The sequence below is a fragment of the Melopsittacus undulatus genome, chromosome 1 (genome assembly GCF_012275295.1).
Source record: "Melopsittacus undulatus isolate bMelUnd1 chromosome 1, bMelUnd1.mat.Z, whole genome shotgun sequence".
Lineage (NCBI taxonomy): Eukaryota > Metazoa > Chordata > Aves > Psittaciformes > Psittaculidae > Melopsittacus > Melopsittacus undulatus.
In genome coordinates this window covers 51,982,646-51,995,819 of record NC_047527.1, presented here as the reverse complement: position 1 = coordinate 51,995,819, position 13,174 = coordinate 51,982,646, and the positions used below count along the sequence as shown (strand labels likewise).

Genomic DNA, 13,174 nt, shown 5'->3' with positions numbered 1-13,174 from the left:
ATTTTCCTCTGAAGCTAGATCTCACAAAAAACCTATTAATTCTAACGTTTAAAATAGTGTGTACATGAACACATGCACACACACACATAAATGTTCTATGACATTTCTTTTATCCCCTGAAATAACACATCAAGCCAAAATATTTATCTATCTGAAGTACAGCTATGCTCTCAACAGTCTCATGTGGATTAAAAGAAATCAAATGCCATAACTAGTGTGCTTCCCCCTGACTGCCACCAAATTATACAAAATATTACATATTGACATCAACTCACTCAGTGGAGCATACTGCCTGAAATTAGGAATGTTATGTGCATTAATGTTTTCTACTGACAAGGGACTACTGAACTGGGAATTCTTGTTTCAGTCTAGTATTACAACATCGTTGCATAAAGCATTTTGCTTTCAAGCCAAGAATTCCTCACAAACCATTAATCTAAGATGTTCTATTCATTATCATCTGAGTTTACTTTTTCTAAGATACGTAGCTCAGAAACTGCTGAGAAACTACTTACAATCATTTTTTAAGTGTATCACATAACCCTCTGGCTAAGGCTAACTGAAAACTAATTAAAATCATTAAGATGATTTGAACAAGAACAGGAAAAAACTGTCTAGATGAAATTATGAGGAAAAATTAGATACCACTTGACTGGATTGTGCCTTTAGACACAGCACTTCTCATTTGCAAAAAATGAGCATTTCTTTCCCTCTCAAAGGGGTTTTTGACCTTTTAAGGCACCAGTATCCGAACCCTCCTCAGACTAACTCATTCATCTTCTGACCCAAGACTCCCAAAGCATATTTCACTTCCTTTATGGGCAGAAATAAAACTCCCTAAACTCTAAATATAATTTGTTACCAAATTTAATATCTTCTTAGTTGACCATCAGAACATTATTTTAGTTTTCTGATAAAAAGGCAGGAAGACAAATAACAAACAAGTTGTATGATATCTGATAAATGAAATTACAACTGTATCATTCTCCCTCCATAAAAATACCAGTCCCTAGTCCAGACTCTTGCCCCTGGGAAAACAAAACAAACCAAAAACTCTTCAAGCGTATGCTCACACTACAGAAAAGAACACAGACTGAACCTCTTCTATCTGCCAAGAAGACTGAACAACATATACCAACAATAGCTTTCATAAAAGAGAAGTGAGGAGAGTAATGAATGAAGTTTGCAATAGAAAATGAGTTTCCAGTGGTGTGACTGAGAAAAAGAATGTATAACTCATACTGCAAGCCAAAATGTCTGATAAACTATGTGTATTAGCTCCAACTTGAGAAACAATATTAAGCACTAATGAAAGAGTCCAGAAATTTTGTAGCAGTGTATGCCAAGACCACTGGACAAGATCCAATTTAAAAAGGAATTTGCAGGAACCTCCTTTATCTGGAATGATGAACTCAATCAGGCACAATGATCCAAGTGCCAAGACTCAGGAAAACTGAACATTCATCTTGAATCTGGGATTCCTACCTTTGCCAGGGGAAATGAAGTGCTGAAGGAAAAGGCACTTCTCTTCAGCCATCAACCTCAAATGTGATATTGTCCACAACACACAGTGACACTGATAAATCTAGAGTGAGCATTTTCAAACGTGAGTGATATCTAGGGCTGATTAATGCATGTTGTACTTTAGTGTATTTATTAATCTATTAGTGATGACTGCACACATTCTGGTTGTTTATACAGTCATTTCTGAAGAGTCACATAATTACCTTATACAAAAATAAGAGAGGAACATTTACTTGAGAAGGACAACTGTTAAAGAAATTGTACACAAATGGCAAAGTACATTATGGGTGCTTTAAAAATATAATTTAAATGGATAGGAAACACCAGGATATTCATCTGTAATCCTTTTAAGTGATCTGGATACATTTATACTGAACTATGAGGCTAATGTAGAAGTCGTCCTGTGATGCTAAAACCAATGATTTTATAAAGTGGTCTTTTAGTTTTGGCTGCTTCTAGGTGACAAGTTACAGGAGGCTGTTTTTAAAAGCCAAAGAAGATGCTGCATTCCCCAGCAGTAGTACATGTGGGGAATTCTTAACATGCCTGGGTAAAAATACAAAAAATAATTGATATATTTTAGGCTAGTGAATATTTTACAACCAGTGGTCAGATTTTACATATTTGTGTGGGTGAAAGGGCAAATGAATGACTGTATTATCAGAGTAAGTTTAGAGCTCAGCAGGATGCAAGGTTTGTTGCTATGAAATTAGGTCCAACTGCAAGCAGTTCACCAAGTGCATTAAATAATAGTTTCACAACTGCTTTTTAATCACAACAAGCATAATATCATTAGAGCCTTTGTTTCAGGATACCTCTCCTTTTTCATAACTCTTTTTCACTCTCCATTTCTTTTCAGAACAGATTTTGATTAATATCTTTTTCAATGAAAATGCCTAAGGCTATCTTTGTTTTATCTCTTACTCTTTCTCCTTCTCTTACTCTTTCTCCTTGAGTCTTATTGAGTAGTCCTGTCTGCCTCTTTCTAGTACTACTGCATATTCACTTTCATGCCATTGTTCTGTTTTCTTTCTGCCTTCTCTGATGACATCAAGGCTCTGTTTCTACTTTCAAACCTTTATGTTCCCTATGCCACAAACGAAAACCTTCTATTTGCAAAATACATCTCACAAAAATCACTTGGAAGATCTGAGTATTGCAATTAAACAGAATGCTATTTTGTCCAAATCTAACAATAACTGTCAGGAAATGTTGAATAAGGACACAGGCTAATGTCAAGGGGAAACAAAACAAAATAAATGACCAACCAGATGGCATCCCTTGGCCTGACGAGGGCTTTGGCGGTGCATTCACCTGATCCCAGTTAAGGTCATCATCATCTGACTGACTATAGCCACAGGAACTGAGAGGCTCATCGAAAGTACAGCATCCTGTAAAATAAACACAAAGGTAAAAACTAAACAAGGCATGCAGATAGCAGTGTGTGTGACTTTTAGTTGTCTCAATGCAAATTATGATATATTCATTAATCATCACTTTCGGAGAGGGTGTAAAACTTTCTTGTCATGAGAACAAAATCTCAAGGGTAAAGGAGCAGATTTAGAACTGCAGACAATTTTTCTCCTACCACACAATCATCAGGTATCAAACACAAATCATCAAAATAAAAAGCAGTAGAACTCAGAACAATACAAGATTGAACGATTAGCACTCTTCAGGAAAAACAAACTATTCCATGCCCAAGAACATTTTAGAAGAAAACTGTGAGGGTGGGAACATCAGCTCCCAGCTGATGCATCCTGGTTTCTGAGTAAGGGGAGGCATATGTGCTTCCAGGCGCACTGTGCTACAAACAGGTACCAGCCTTGGTGTTAGCGGGGTCAGTGCCTCTGGTACAATACAGCACATCAACCTCAAAATGCCAATCTACACGTAGCCTCAAACTCTCTGAAAGAAAGCAGTATTATATCCTCTCTTTTCCCCACTTTCTCCTAAATAATTTAGAAAAGAGTAACATGTTATAAAAGCTCACACTATCCAAAGCTGGGACAGGGAAAAATATAACATCACAGATTTAGAAGAATGGTATTTAATATTATCCACAAGAAAATGGAAAAGCTTTGCTTTGCTCCTCTGGTACAGAGGAAACTTTTCCAGCTTTTTTACACTGCTCTTTTCTAACAGGAGACTAACACAGGGTTACAAAACTGTTTTCTTTGATGTTTGCTATTTCACTACAGTGAAGAATGACATCTTTCCTATTCAGGAAAACAAATATAATCCTAGTCACAGATATTTCCATCCATATTAAAGTAAATGCTACAGCTGTTCAAACAAAACTAAACTTTACGGCTATTTATCGTCTTTGCTATCTGTCCATAGGCACAGTAGGCTTAGCCTTGCCAAGCTGTATTAAAATAGGAAACACAAAATCTAGCTTTAAAAAAGACTTTTAAAAAGTCTTTTCTAGTTTTCCTAAAAGTTTATAAATGGCAATACAGAATACTTTATAAATTAGCAGAAGACAAAATTTGGCTAGTGGTCATCCTAAACTCTTCTCCTTCCTGAAATATCTTTCTATAGGAAGTTTTCATTAGCTCTAAGTTTATCAGGGAAATTGGCACTCTGGATGCTACATCTTTCTGTACAATTTTAGGTGCACAAGATTCAATTAGATAATCTAGTGGGAACAGAAAACCCATTAAAGAACTCACAACTCCAAACTCTAATATTTCATCTCAAAGATAACAACACATATAAATTCTCTCTCTCCTAAAGTTAAACCATTTCACAAATTCAAGAGATTTGTATAAAGTATATCAAACAGCATCTGCAACATTCCCAGTGGGAAGGTTTAGAAAATTAGGCATCCATTTACACATTTGTTCTAGTACTTGCATAAATATTATTCCAAACTTCATAAAATATGTCACAAGCTAAGTTTCAGACACAAAAGCAAACCATCAACTTTCAAAGACCTATTTGTCCTTTTTTCTGAGAATAAAAAAGTCCAAACCACAGGTAAAGCAAAAAGTACTTTCCTTGCAAATGATACTAGGAAATAAATTTAAATATCAAGCTATGCAATGTGCAGTGTAGTCAAGCTTGGCAAAAAAAAATATACACCAAAATAAAACCTGGCATAAATAGAGGTTTATGTTCAAACACAGGACTAATGAATGTATGGAATGGCTCCCATACCTCATTATATCATACATATCTCTAGCAGTAAGACAACATAAAATATTTTAAGGTGTTTTCTTGCTCAAACGCAGAAGTTCAGCCAAATACTGCAAAATGTCCAATACTGGAAAAAGGGAAGAGTTTGTGATTCTACATGGTTAATAAAGGGTTATCCCTTTCTCACTAGTTAGGAAGATGTCAAAAACATGGATAAATAGAATGACAGTTCTACTTGTCTAGACCATTTTTCTGTCAAAGCAGGACTGTTTCTCACTGCTTGTTTTTCTTCATTTCTGCTGCGAGTCTATAGATAAATCACTGTCAGGATTTATTTTTTCTTTTCTTTTATCTTTGCCATTGACATCCTTCAAACCTCTGTGAATTTACTATAACTTCTCCAAAGTGGCTATCTAACTTTTACATCTGCTACAGAAGGAACTTTCAAATTCCTTACATTCCTAATTAATTTCCATCCACAATTAATAACCAAACTGTACCAATTACTAACCAGTTCACAGATGATCTCTAACAGAACAGTTGCCAAGCCATTTTTCTTTCTATAGTCAGCCACTAAGATGAGTGCTAATGAAGGCTTTGCCCAGCCATGGCTTTCTGGCAAGTCTTTTGTAGATTAAAATAGCATACACGGCATACACAAGTGTTAGAAGTCTAGGCAAGTTTACAGACTGGACAAATAATAACACAGAACATCTTAGAGGAACAAAAAAAAGACAAGTCATCAACGATCCTAATGACTTATGCCTGCTCCCCAGAGTTCTGACTCTCACATCTGACTGTATCACAAATAAGACGAAGTTCTCTAGAAATGGGTCATGACATTTGACAAAGCCCTACATTCACATCTACTCAAGCCCTCCTGCCCTCTTCCACAGCACCTTGCCAAGATAGGCAGCTGTTTATAATCAACTAGCACACTTGAGAAATTCTGCCCATTTTTGCTATTAAAATTTATAAATTACAATCAAAATACACGCTGTCTGCTATATAGTTTAATCAAGCAATTTCCCTGCTATTATACTTGCATTACAGTTTGGATAGCCAAAATGTATTTTAAAGAATGGATTTTTTGCTGACTGAAATATTTATAAGTAAAACAGGAGATATGTTTCCCATTAAGATTCTTTGGCTTATGCTGCATTTTGTAGATATTTTTGGATTCCTAAGAGGAATCGAATTGACAAATGTACAAGATACACCACAGTCTATTACAGCCTATGGCTCTTTCAAGTGCAATTATTCATTTATCCATCATCCAAACGTAGTCCTTTTTGCGTGTTTCTATTTTTATTTGGCTAAATTACTTTCAATCTTGAAAAATTTATGAGCTTAAATGAGGAATATAATTTAAGATGAAAGCAACCAATTAAAGTAAATGGGATAAAGAAGACACTACATTTTTCCTAATGTGAATAAAGTCTTTTTCAGAAAAAGTATTCTGTCTTACAGATTATGACACCTGTTATGAAGTATTCTCAAATAATACCTTATAAAAAAAGCAGGCTAATAGAAGACAAAGACTGGTTAAGTCACAAAAAATGACATAAAACAAGGTTCAAATTAAACTGGACACACCACTTCCTGCAAAGATCTCAGATCAGTATGTACTTTCCAGAAAAAAATATGCTGCCAAATGTACAAGGGCTAAAACTTCTAATGCTTATGAGTATCAATGCTAGCATTGGCAGGGAACATATGTACATATGTTAGAACTGATACAAGGGCCCCATCTAGACACTTTCATGACAACTAAAAACTAATCCAAGAAACAAAGCATTAGGAAAACAGGATCCTGAGCCCCTAAGCTGACAAACCATAAAATCAGAGAATAAACTACTCCCCTGCAGACAAATAAGAAGTTATAGTGTAGAAAATAAAATGCCGTTCTCAATTATGAACTGGCTAACAGAGAAAGCAAAAGTGGGAATCAATGGACAATTTTTGTTGTAAAAAAAAAATTAAAATGCTATCTCTAAACCTGTATAATGAGTCTGGTCTGCTATACAACTTTCATTAAAGATAGGGTGATAACAGAAATCACCTAATAAGAGATTGTTTAACTCTCTGAAATCAATAAATGAGCGAATAAAACTTCAAGTAAACTAACTACAGCTACATAAATGGACAGTTTAAGGAACAGATTAGAAAATGGACATAATGGCCTGTCTGGATTCTGCTTTCTGTTTGGGATCTCAGGAAAAAAGGCTCTACCTGCCCTTTCAAAGGTGTTACAGCATCACATGTTAAAAGGACTTTGCAGACATGCTAGCTCAGAGATAGCTACTGAAAGAAACACTTCTCTGTGTGCCTCCAAAGTGCACACAGAGCAGCCACAAATCTGCTGTGACACACACACCAATAATTCTTATCCAGGCTTTACAAGTGAGTTTTCAACAGTGGGTAGTCTGTTTTAAAGTGGAACATTTATTTTTTCTCAAAATATACCAAGTTTTTGATATATCAGAGGTAAGTGTCCAGAGCTGTAAAATAATACTGTAATCCAGATTACTGGTCAGGGAGTCTGAAAAACCATGTGCTGAATAAAGGTGATCTAATTTAAGAGAGGGTCTACATTTTGTCAAGTCTGCATACATGTAGGGGTGAGGGAGGCAAGCAAGATGAAACTGATTTTACAATTAAAGAACTTTTCTGATCACAGCTGTGCTCAGGAAGGGTTTTAGAAAGTTAGAAGATGAAAAAGCTATCCGGAAAATTCCTATGAGCCACAGCGAAGATGCTAAGGTAGAAGGATGTGTTTTGCAGCTAAGAAAGGCCAGATATTAATTCTGGCTGTAAGGGGGAGTAAGAGATGGAAAATGATATGAAACTGTGCTAAGATATGTGGAAAAGGTGGTATGAGAATGTTAGTTCTGAATTCACAGACCCAATTCAGCAATATTGCAGGTAATAACAGTATACAGAGAAAAAAAAAATGTTTTGGATAAACATTAAAAGCTGTTATTTATGAGACTTCAAAAGCTCACTAAGTGTTCATAAAACATTTACAATTGTTCTGTCTGCTCTCCCTCTGCTCATCAGACAGAACTGAATCAACACAAATGCCTCCAAAATGTTTCCATTTTGGTGACACAGGATACTGTAAGCAGAGTTGCATTTTATGGAAAACTTATCTGTTAGTTGTAAGTCCCCCTGGATACCTGCCCATATTTAGGCAAATAGAATGTTTTTTAAAAAAATTACACTTGTGTAATAGGTACTGAGAATGCTTCAAAATTGGGTTCCTGGACTCTAGTGAAAAGCTCTGAAAACAGGGAACAGTTTCCTCAGAAAGTGTATTTAAAGTTCTTTTAGATACCAGAATATAGGAACAGATACCACTCACCAAGGATAAAATATATTAATAAAGGTTCCTAAAATAAATATCGTTCATCTCAAGTAAGCAAATAATATCCATACATTTGTGTCATTTTTATATCACTGAATATTTATGAGGAGAAATGAGTGCACATTACTGTTATGTGAGCAAACCTATTCCTGGCATTTTTTAATGCCAAGGTATTTGATTTTACAATATTAGTGACAGTTCTTCTTAATGTATAGTATGGCTTATATGGACAAGTGCACATGTATGCTCACACACACAAATTATATCCCTACTACAGTTATCATTAATCAGAACAAATCTACAAAAAGAAATATTTGAGAGTATTAAATCCAATAAAGAAAGCAAAGGATTATACAGAAACACATTTTAGGAAACCCTATTTTGAAAGGTATTACTAAAACACTTATAATTGCAGAAATAAGTTAGAGTTTATGCTTTAGTAATAATGAAAGATACCATGATGGGTGTTAAAAGTACTAGCTGGTCTTCCAGTCCTAGTTGATACTGAAGAGAAATTCCCTGTACAAATAGCTGTTATGGATAGATATTAGTGGTTGAAGGGGTTTTGGTGGTTTGTGGGGGGTTTTGGTTTGCATTGTTTTGTTGGTTTGTTGGGGTTTTTTTTCAGTTTTCATATTTTTGTATCCATACCATTGTGCCTTACTAATTTAATGCTTAAACTGAGTTCCAGATCAGGAATTCACAAAAGTAATAAATATCATTATGACAGACTTTTGAAAGAAAGCCTCATAAAAAAAAGTAAATAAAGAAAAATAATCTCCATATGATAACTGCTTTGAAACAACTTTTCAGGAACAATTCTATGTCTAGACTGCAACATATATTTAACTTACAGGTGTATATAGTGTGTTAAAAAAAATTACATCAAGCATACTAGTTGCAAAAGGAAGGCAGGTGATATACATGTGTTTTGAAGCTGTTTCAACCTGCCCAAATTCTAGACTGTGGTCAAAACCACTACAAAAATGAATAAGTAGAAGGCAGATTTCCTGTATGTTTTGTATCTTGTTTATCACAAATACATGACAAAACCATGCCTCAAAGTGAAGAAATCTCTTGTGTAAACTGCCTGAAACATTTTGACGTTAAGCTTTGACCCATGCATAACTAACAAAAGGAACCTTCTCTTCACATACTTAAAAAAGAACTAAAAATTCAAAAGATGCTCTGGCAGTGGAATAAGCCCCCTGAGAAAAACAAAAACTCCTCTTTCATATAGTTTATATCACAGGATTCGCTTAAATTATTTTTATAAATACCACCCAGGAGCGCACAAAACCCTTTTATTAAACATGTAAAAGCATTCAATCACCTTGGTTAGTAAAGAAAGATGATACAAAACAGAGATGTGGGAGAGGTATTTTTTCCTATTTACTTGAAATGCAGGCTAGTAGAGACGCATTGGAAGGGTGGGAAACATGTACATACTGCAGTAATACATACAGAAGGCAACAACCGGACATAATTTCTTTTGACACATTAATATGCAGTAGCTCTAAAGGATTTGAAATGACACCTCTGTTTTGAAAAACTACAGTAAAAACACAAGACAGTGTTTTCTTTACCTTTTCCTAGGGAAGAAACTAAAGAAGGTCATTTTCAGGATAGCTCAGGGAGCATACATTAGCAAGTTTTGACTTTGAAGCAGTAGTCTGCAGCACTTCACCCTTCTGACAGCCGAGGGACAAAATGCATACCATAGATTCCTCTTTTCCACTCAATATCTATTTAGTTTCTTACACTGGTAACAGAAACTGCCCCTATCAATTTAAGTATTATGAAGAATGCCTCCATCCTTCCCTCACTTGGATTTTATTGCAGTTCTATCCACTTCTTTCAGTTCACTGAGGAGAGCTCTCACCAAAACATAGAATTATAGAATAGTTGGTGTCGGAAAGGACCTTAAGATCATTTAGTTCCACCCCCCCTGCCCAAGCACATGCAGTTGGAATTAGAGAAAACATCTAAACATATTAAGAAATTATTAATTTGATTTCTTTCTTCCTTGTTTCATTTGCGCTTATAGAGTTACTGAGGCCTGCTGACAAAATCCTAAATTGTTTCCTTATGTGAAGTGCTGCCCTGACAAAGGGTAAGCTGAAGAATCACTCACCATTAATTTCTCAATAGAGTGTTTACAAAGGATCTAAGTAGTTGTGCTGATCTGTGGGAGATAAGCAAATTTCAACAAAAGACAACAGAAAGCGGACAGCTGTCTGCTTTCAGTACTTTATATTAATCCTACTTTTTAAGTTGTTTATCCTAAAAACTGCTTACTCCTTCCCATTTCACCTCACCCGAGTACCCCAGCATCATGTAAGGCTAGAAATCACATGTATCACAGTAGAGCTGCTCCAGAAGCAGCTAGGTAACTGGAGAGGAGAGCAGGAGAAGGCATTTTGGAAACAATATAACTGTACAAGTGGGAAACAATACAAAATTGCACAGATAACCTTAAAGAAAAAAACGTAGGGAAATCTGAGAGGAAATAAAACGCAATTCAGAAGGAAGGAAAAAGCAGGGTGGGGATATGTAGTCTTTTTTTACACCCCAACTGAGAGGAGGGTATTGAAATGCATGCTTTGCTGCCAAAATCCATCACAATAAAGGGCCTGCTCACCCCAACACTTTATTTAAAACATATAACCTAAGAAACATAACAGCATCAAGACTGTAACCATGAGACCACAACAGATCATTTCTCTAACATCCGTTCAGTTTGTCATGAGGACAAGCCTTTTCATGATACATCCATTCTAGTGCGCTGGGGATATACAGCCTAACAAAAGACAGTGAAAACCTATTTTCCACAACCACCACTGCCAGTCATTAAACTCACAAGGCCATTAAGCTCCTGATCTCAATGTAATATGATTTTCACTAAGGTACTTTTTAATAACTTTGAGAAATAGCACTTGTGACTTAAAGTTACTAAAATCCAACATCTTCATTAGAAATTGTACTCTACAAGTATCTTCCCCATGTTGTAATAAGGGTGCATGAATTAGTGGATATGAATGAAGGCAAGAATAAGCAACACAGTAAGCAGTCACTGTTCTTACATCTGTGATTGTGCCAAGTCATTCAAGTTTTCATAAAACAAATAAGATTTCAGCTGCATTTCATACTATGAGACTATGAAAAAAAAAAGATTATGTTGCTTCAACACATTCATCACATAAATTTACAATTCAGATTGAGGTAAAGAACACTTGCTCTGACTGTACAAACCAATGCTACTTTACAGGTCAAAGTCACTTTGCTCACTCCTTGCCTTAACAGCATTAGGTAAATGGGCAGTCATCGACAAACCCTCATGCTGTCACAGAATAATCAAACCCTGTGATATTTAAAAAACCTTTCCTGTGTACTTGTTAACAGCACAGATTATAGCGGAATAAGAAGCAAATAAAATTCTCATTCTGAAGTTCAGTATCGTTATGTTTTTCTAAGGTCAATAAATACAACAGCACAAAAGTAGATAAAAGTCACCTCTAAGACAATAGACTCACAGCAAACTTTACTAGCAATCCAGCCCTGGTATGTTAAAGTGTAGGATAACCTCAAAGTAAGCCCCAAGCTTATTTCTTCCCCAGCTTCCACAACTTTCACAGACAGTTAATACTGCCTCTGAATTCATCAGATAACAAGACCGAAGACAACCTGTTTTAGCAAATCCAATTTTGATAGCTGAGAGATTAACTGTAATTTCATCCAACTGTCATGATATTCTGACCTGAGGAAGTTTGAGTTTTGGTGGGTTTCTTTGCTGTTGTCAAAAAACAACAGTAATATCCTATTTATCCATATATAAAGGGATTTCATTGAGAAACCTGACAGCATTCTTCTCATCTGTTTTTAAAACATATCTTCACCTTTAAACTCTTCAAGCTAAAGAACACAAGTGTACTTGAAGCTAGATCATTCTTCTGGTGTTGCTCATTTTAATGAGCCTCTTGTCTTTACATCTCCCAGGTGACAGACTCCACAAAGCAATCTCAGGTGATGTGAAACCAATGCCTGATACTTCTCCAAAACCTCTGTCTTTTTGAGCCTGAAATCTTCCTGTTAAACCGTTATGGGACTAGTGGGCCATTTCAGTCAAACCCAATTTCACTTATTTATCACAAGCCCTACTTAGAAACTCTACTGTGGATTGCTTCTACACACAATCTGTTTCCAGCTTTGAACTTTAAAAAGGATTTAAGCAGTCAATCTCAATATCATTATAAATCCAGCATGCATTACTTGCCTATTGACTGTGAGAAAATAAAAGTTTGAAGCTTGATTTCAGGGCTAATCTTTCCATTTGCTTGATGAGTTCTGCAGTTGTTACAGAACACTTAATGCATCCTGTTAGATAACAGCATATTAAGCTTGGATGAGAAATTCAGACTATTTACAACACACTTCCAGCTTTAAGTAAAGAACAAAAGCAGAGTCAGTTTTACTAGTCTCGTGAGGCTTTTCAGCTATACCACTATTAAAAAACCCAAAACATTAACCATTCCTGCATAAAGGATTCCACAAAATATTTTTTATAAAACTAATAATGTTAAGATGGATTTTATATTTGTTCTGCCCAATATATCAAAGGCCTAGACTTGGACAGAATATGCTGAGGTTTATATTATACTTCATGAATGGATAGAGCAAATGCCAAATCAGACAGGACATATTGGTATTCATTCCATTTGCTATTAGCCTGTCTCACAAATGGTATTTTTCCCTATAAATTTTAAGTTAAATAGCTTATCATCTAATTAAATAGGTTGTTTATATTCTGAATTGTAATGTGTGTACCCAGACATTTGAGAACAAATGCATTAAGAGATTTTTATGCACAGAAAGAATACAAACAGATATCTCCCTGCAGAACCCTCCTTTCCTGCCTGCTTATCGAAAAGTTTGGGGTTTTTTTTGAATTTACAGGTTTTCTCATTTAATTTGGGGGTTGTTTTTCAGCCAAGAAAGGTTGTTAATCATTTTGTTTTGCCTTTTAAAGTTACTGTGTATGTGTTTTCCCATGCAGCGACCATGAACTGCTACAGATGCATCCCAAACCATTTAGTTCCATGATACAGCTCCAGCTATTCGATCAATAATTCAAGAAAATATTCA

At 35.5% G+C, this 13,174-nt stretch overlaps 1 protein-coding gene across 5 annotated transcripts in view; it reads right to left on the bottom strand.

Annotated features, from left to right (window-relative positions):
- Positions 1-13,174, bottom strand: part of PTPRM (protein tyrosine phosphatase receptor type M) — a 475,841-nt gene that overhangs the window by 356,665 nt on the left and 106,002 nt on the right. For all 5 annotated transcript variants that reach the window (XM_013130096.3, XM_031052840.2, XM_031052841.2 and 2 more), the window contains exon 2: positions 2,793-2,915. In XM_013130096.3, the coding sequence (XP_012985550.2) occupies positions 2,793-2,915 (123 nt within the window). The remainder of the gene's footprint in view (positions 1-2,792; positions 2,916-13,174) is intronic.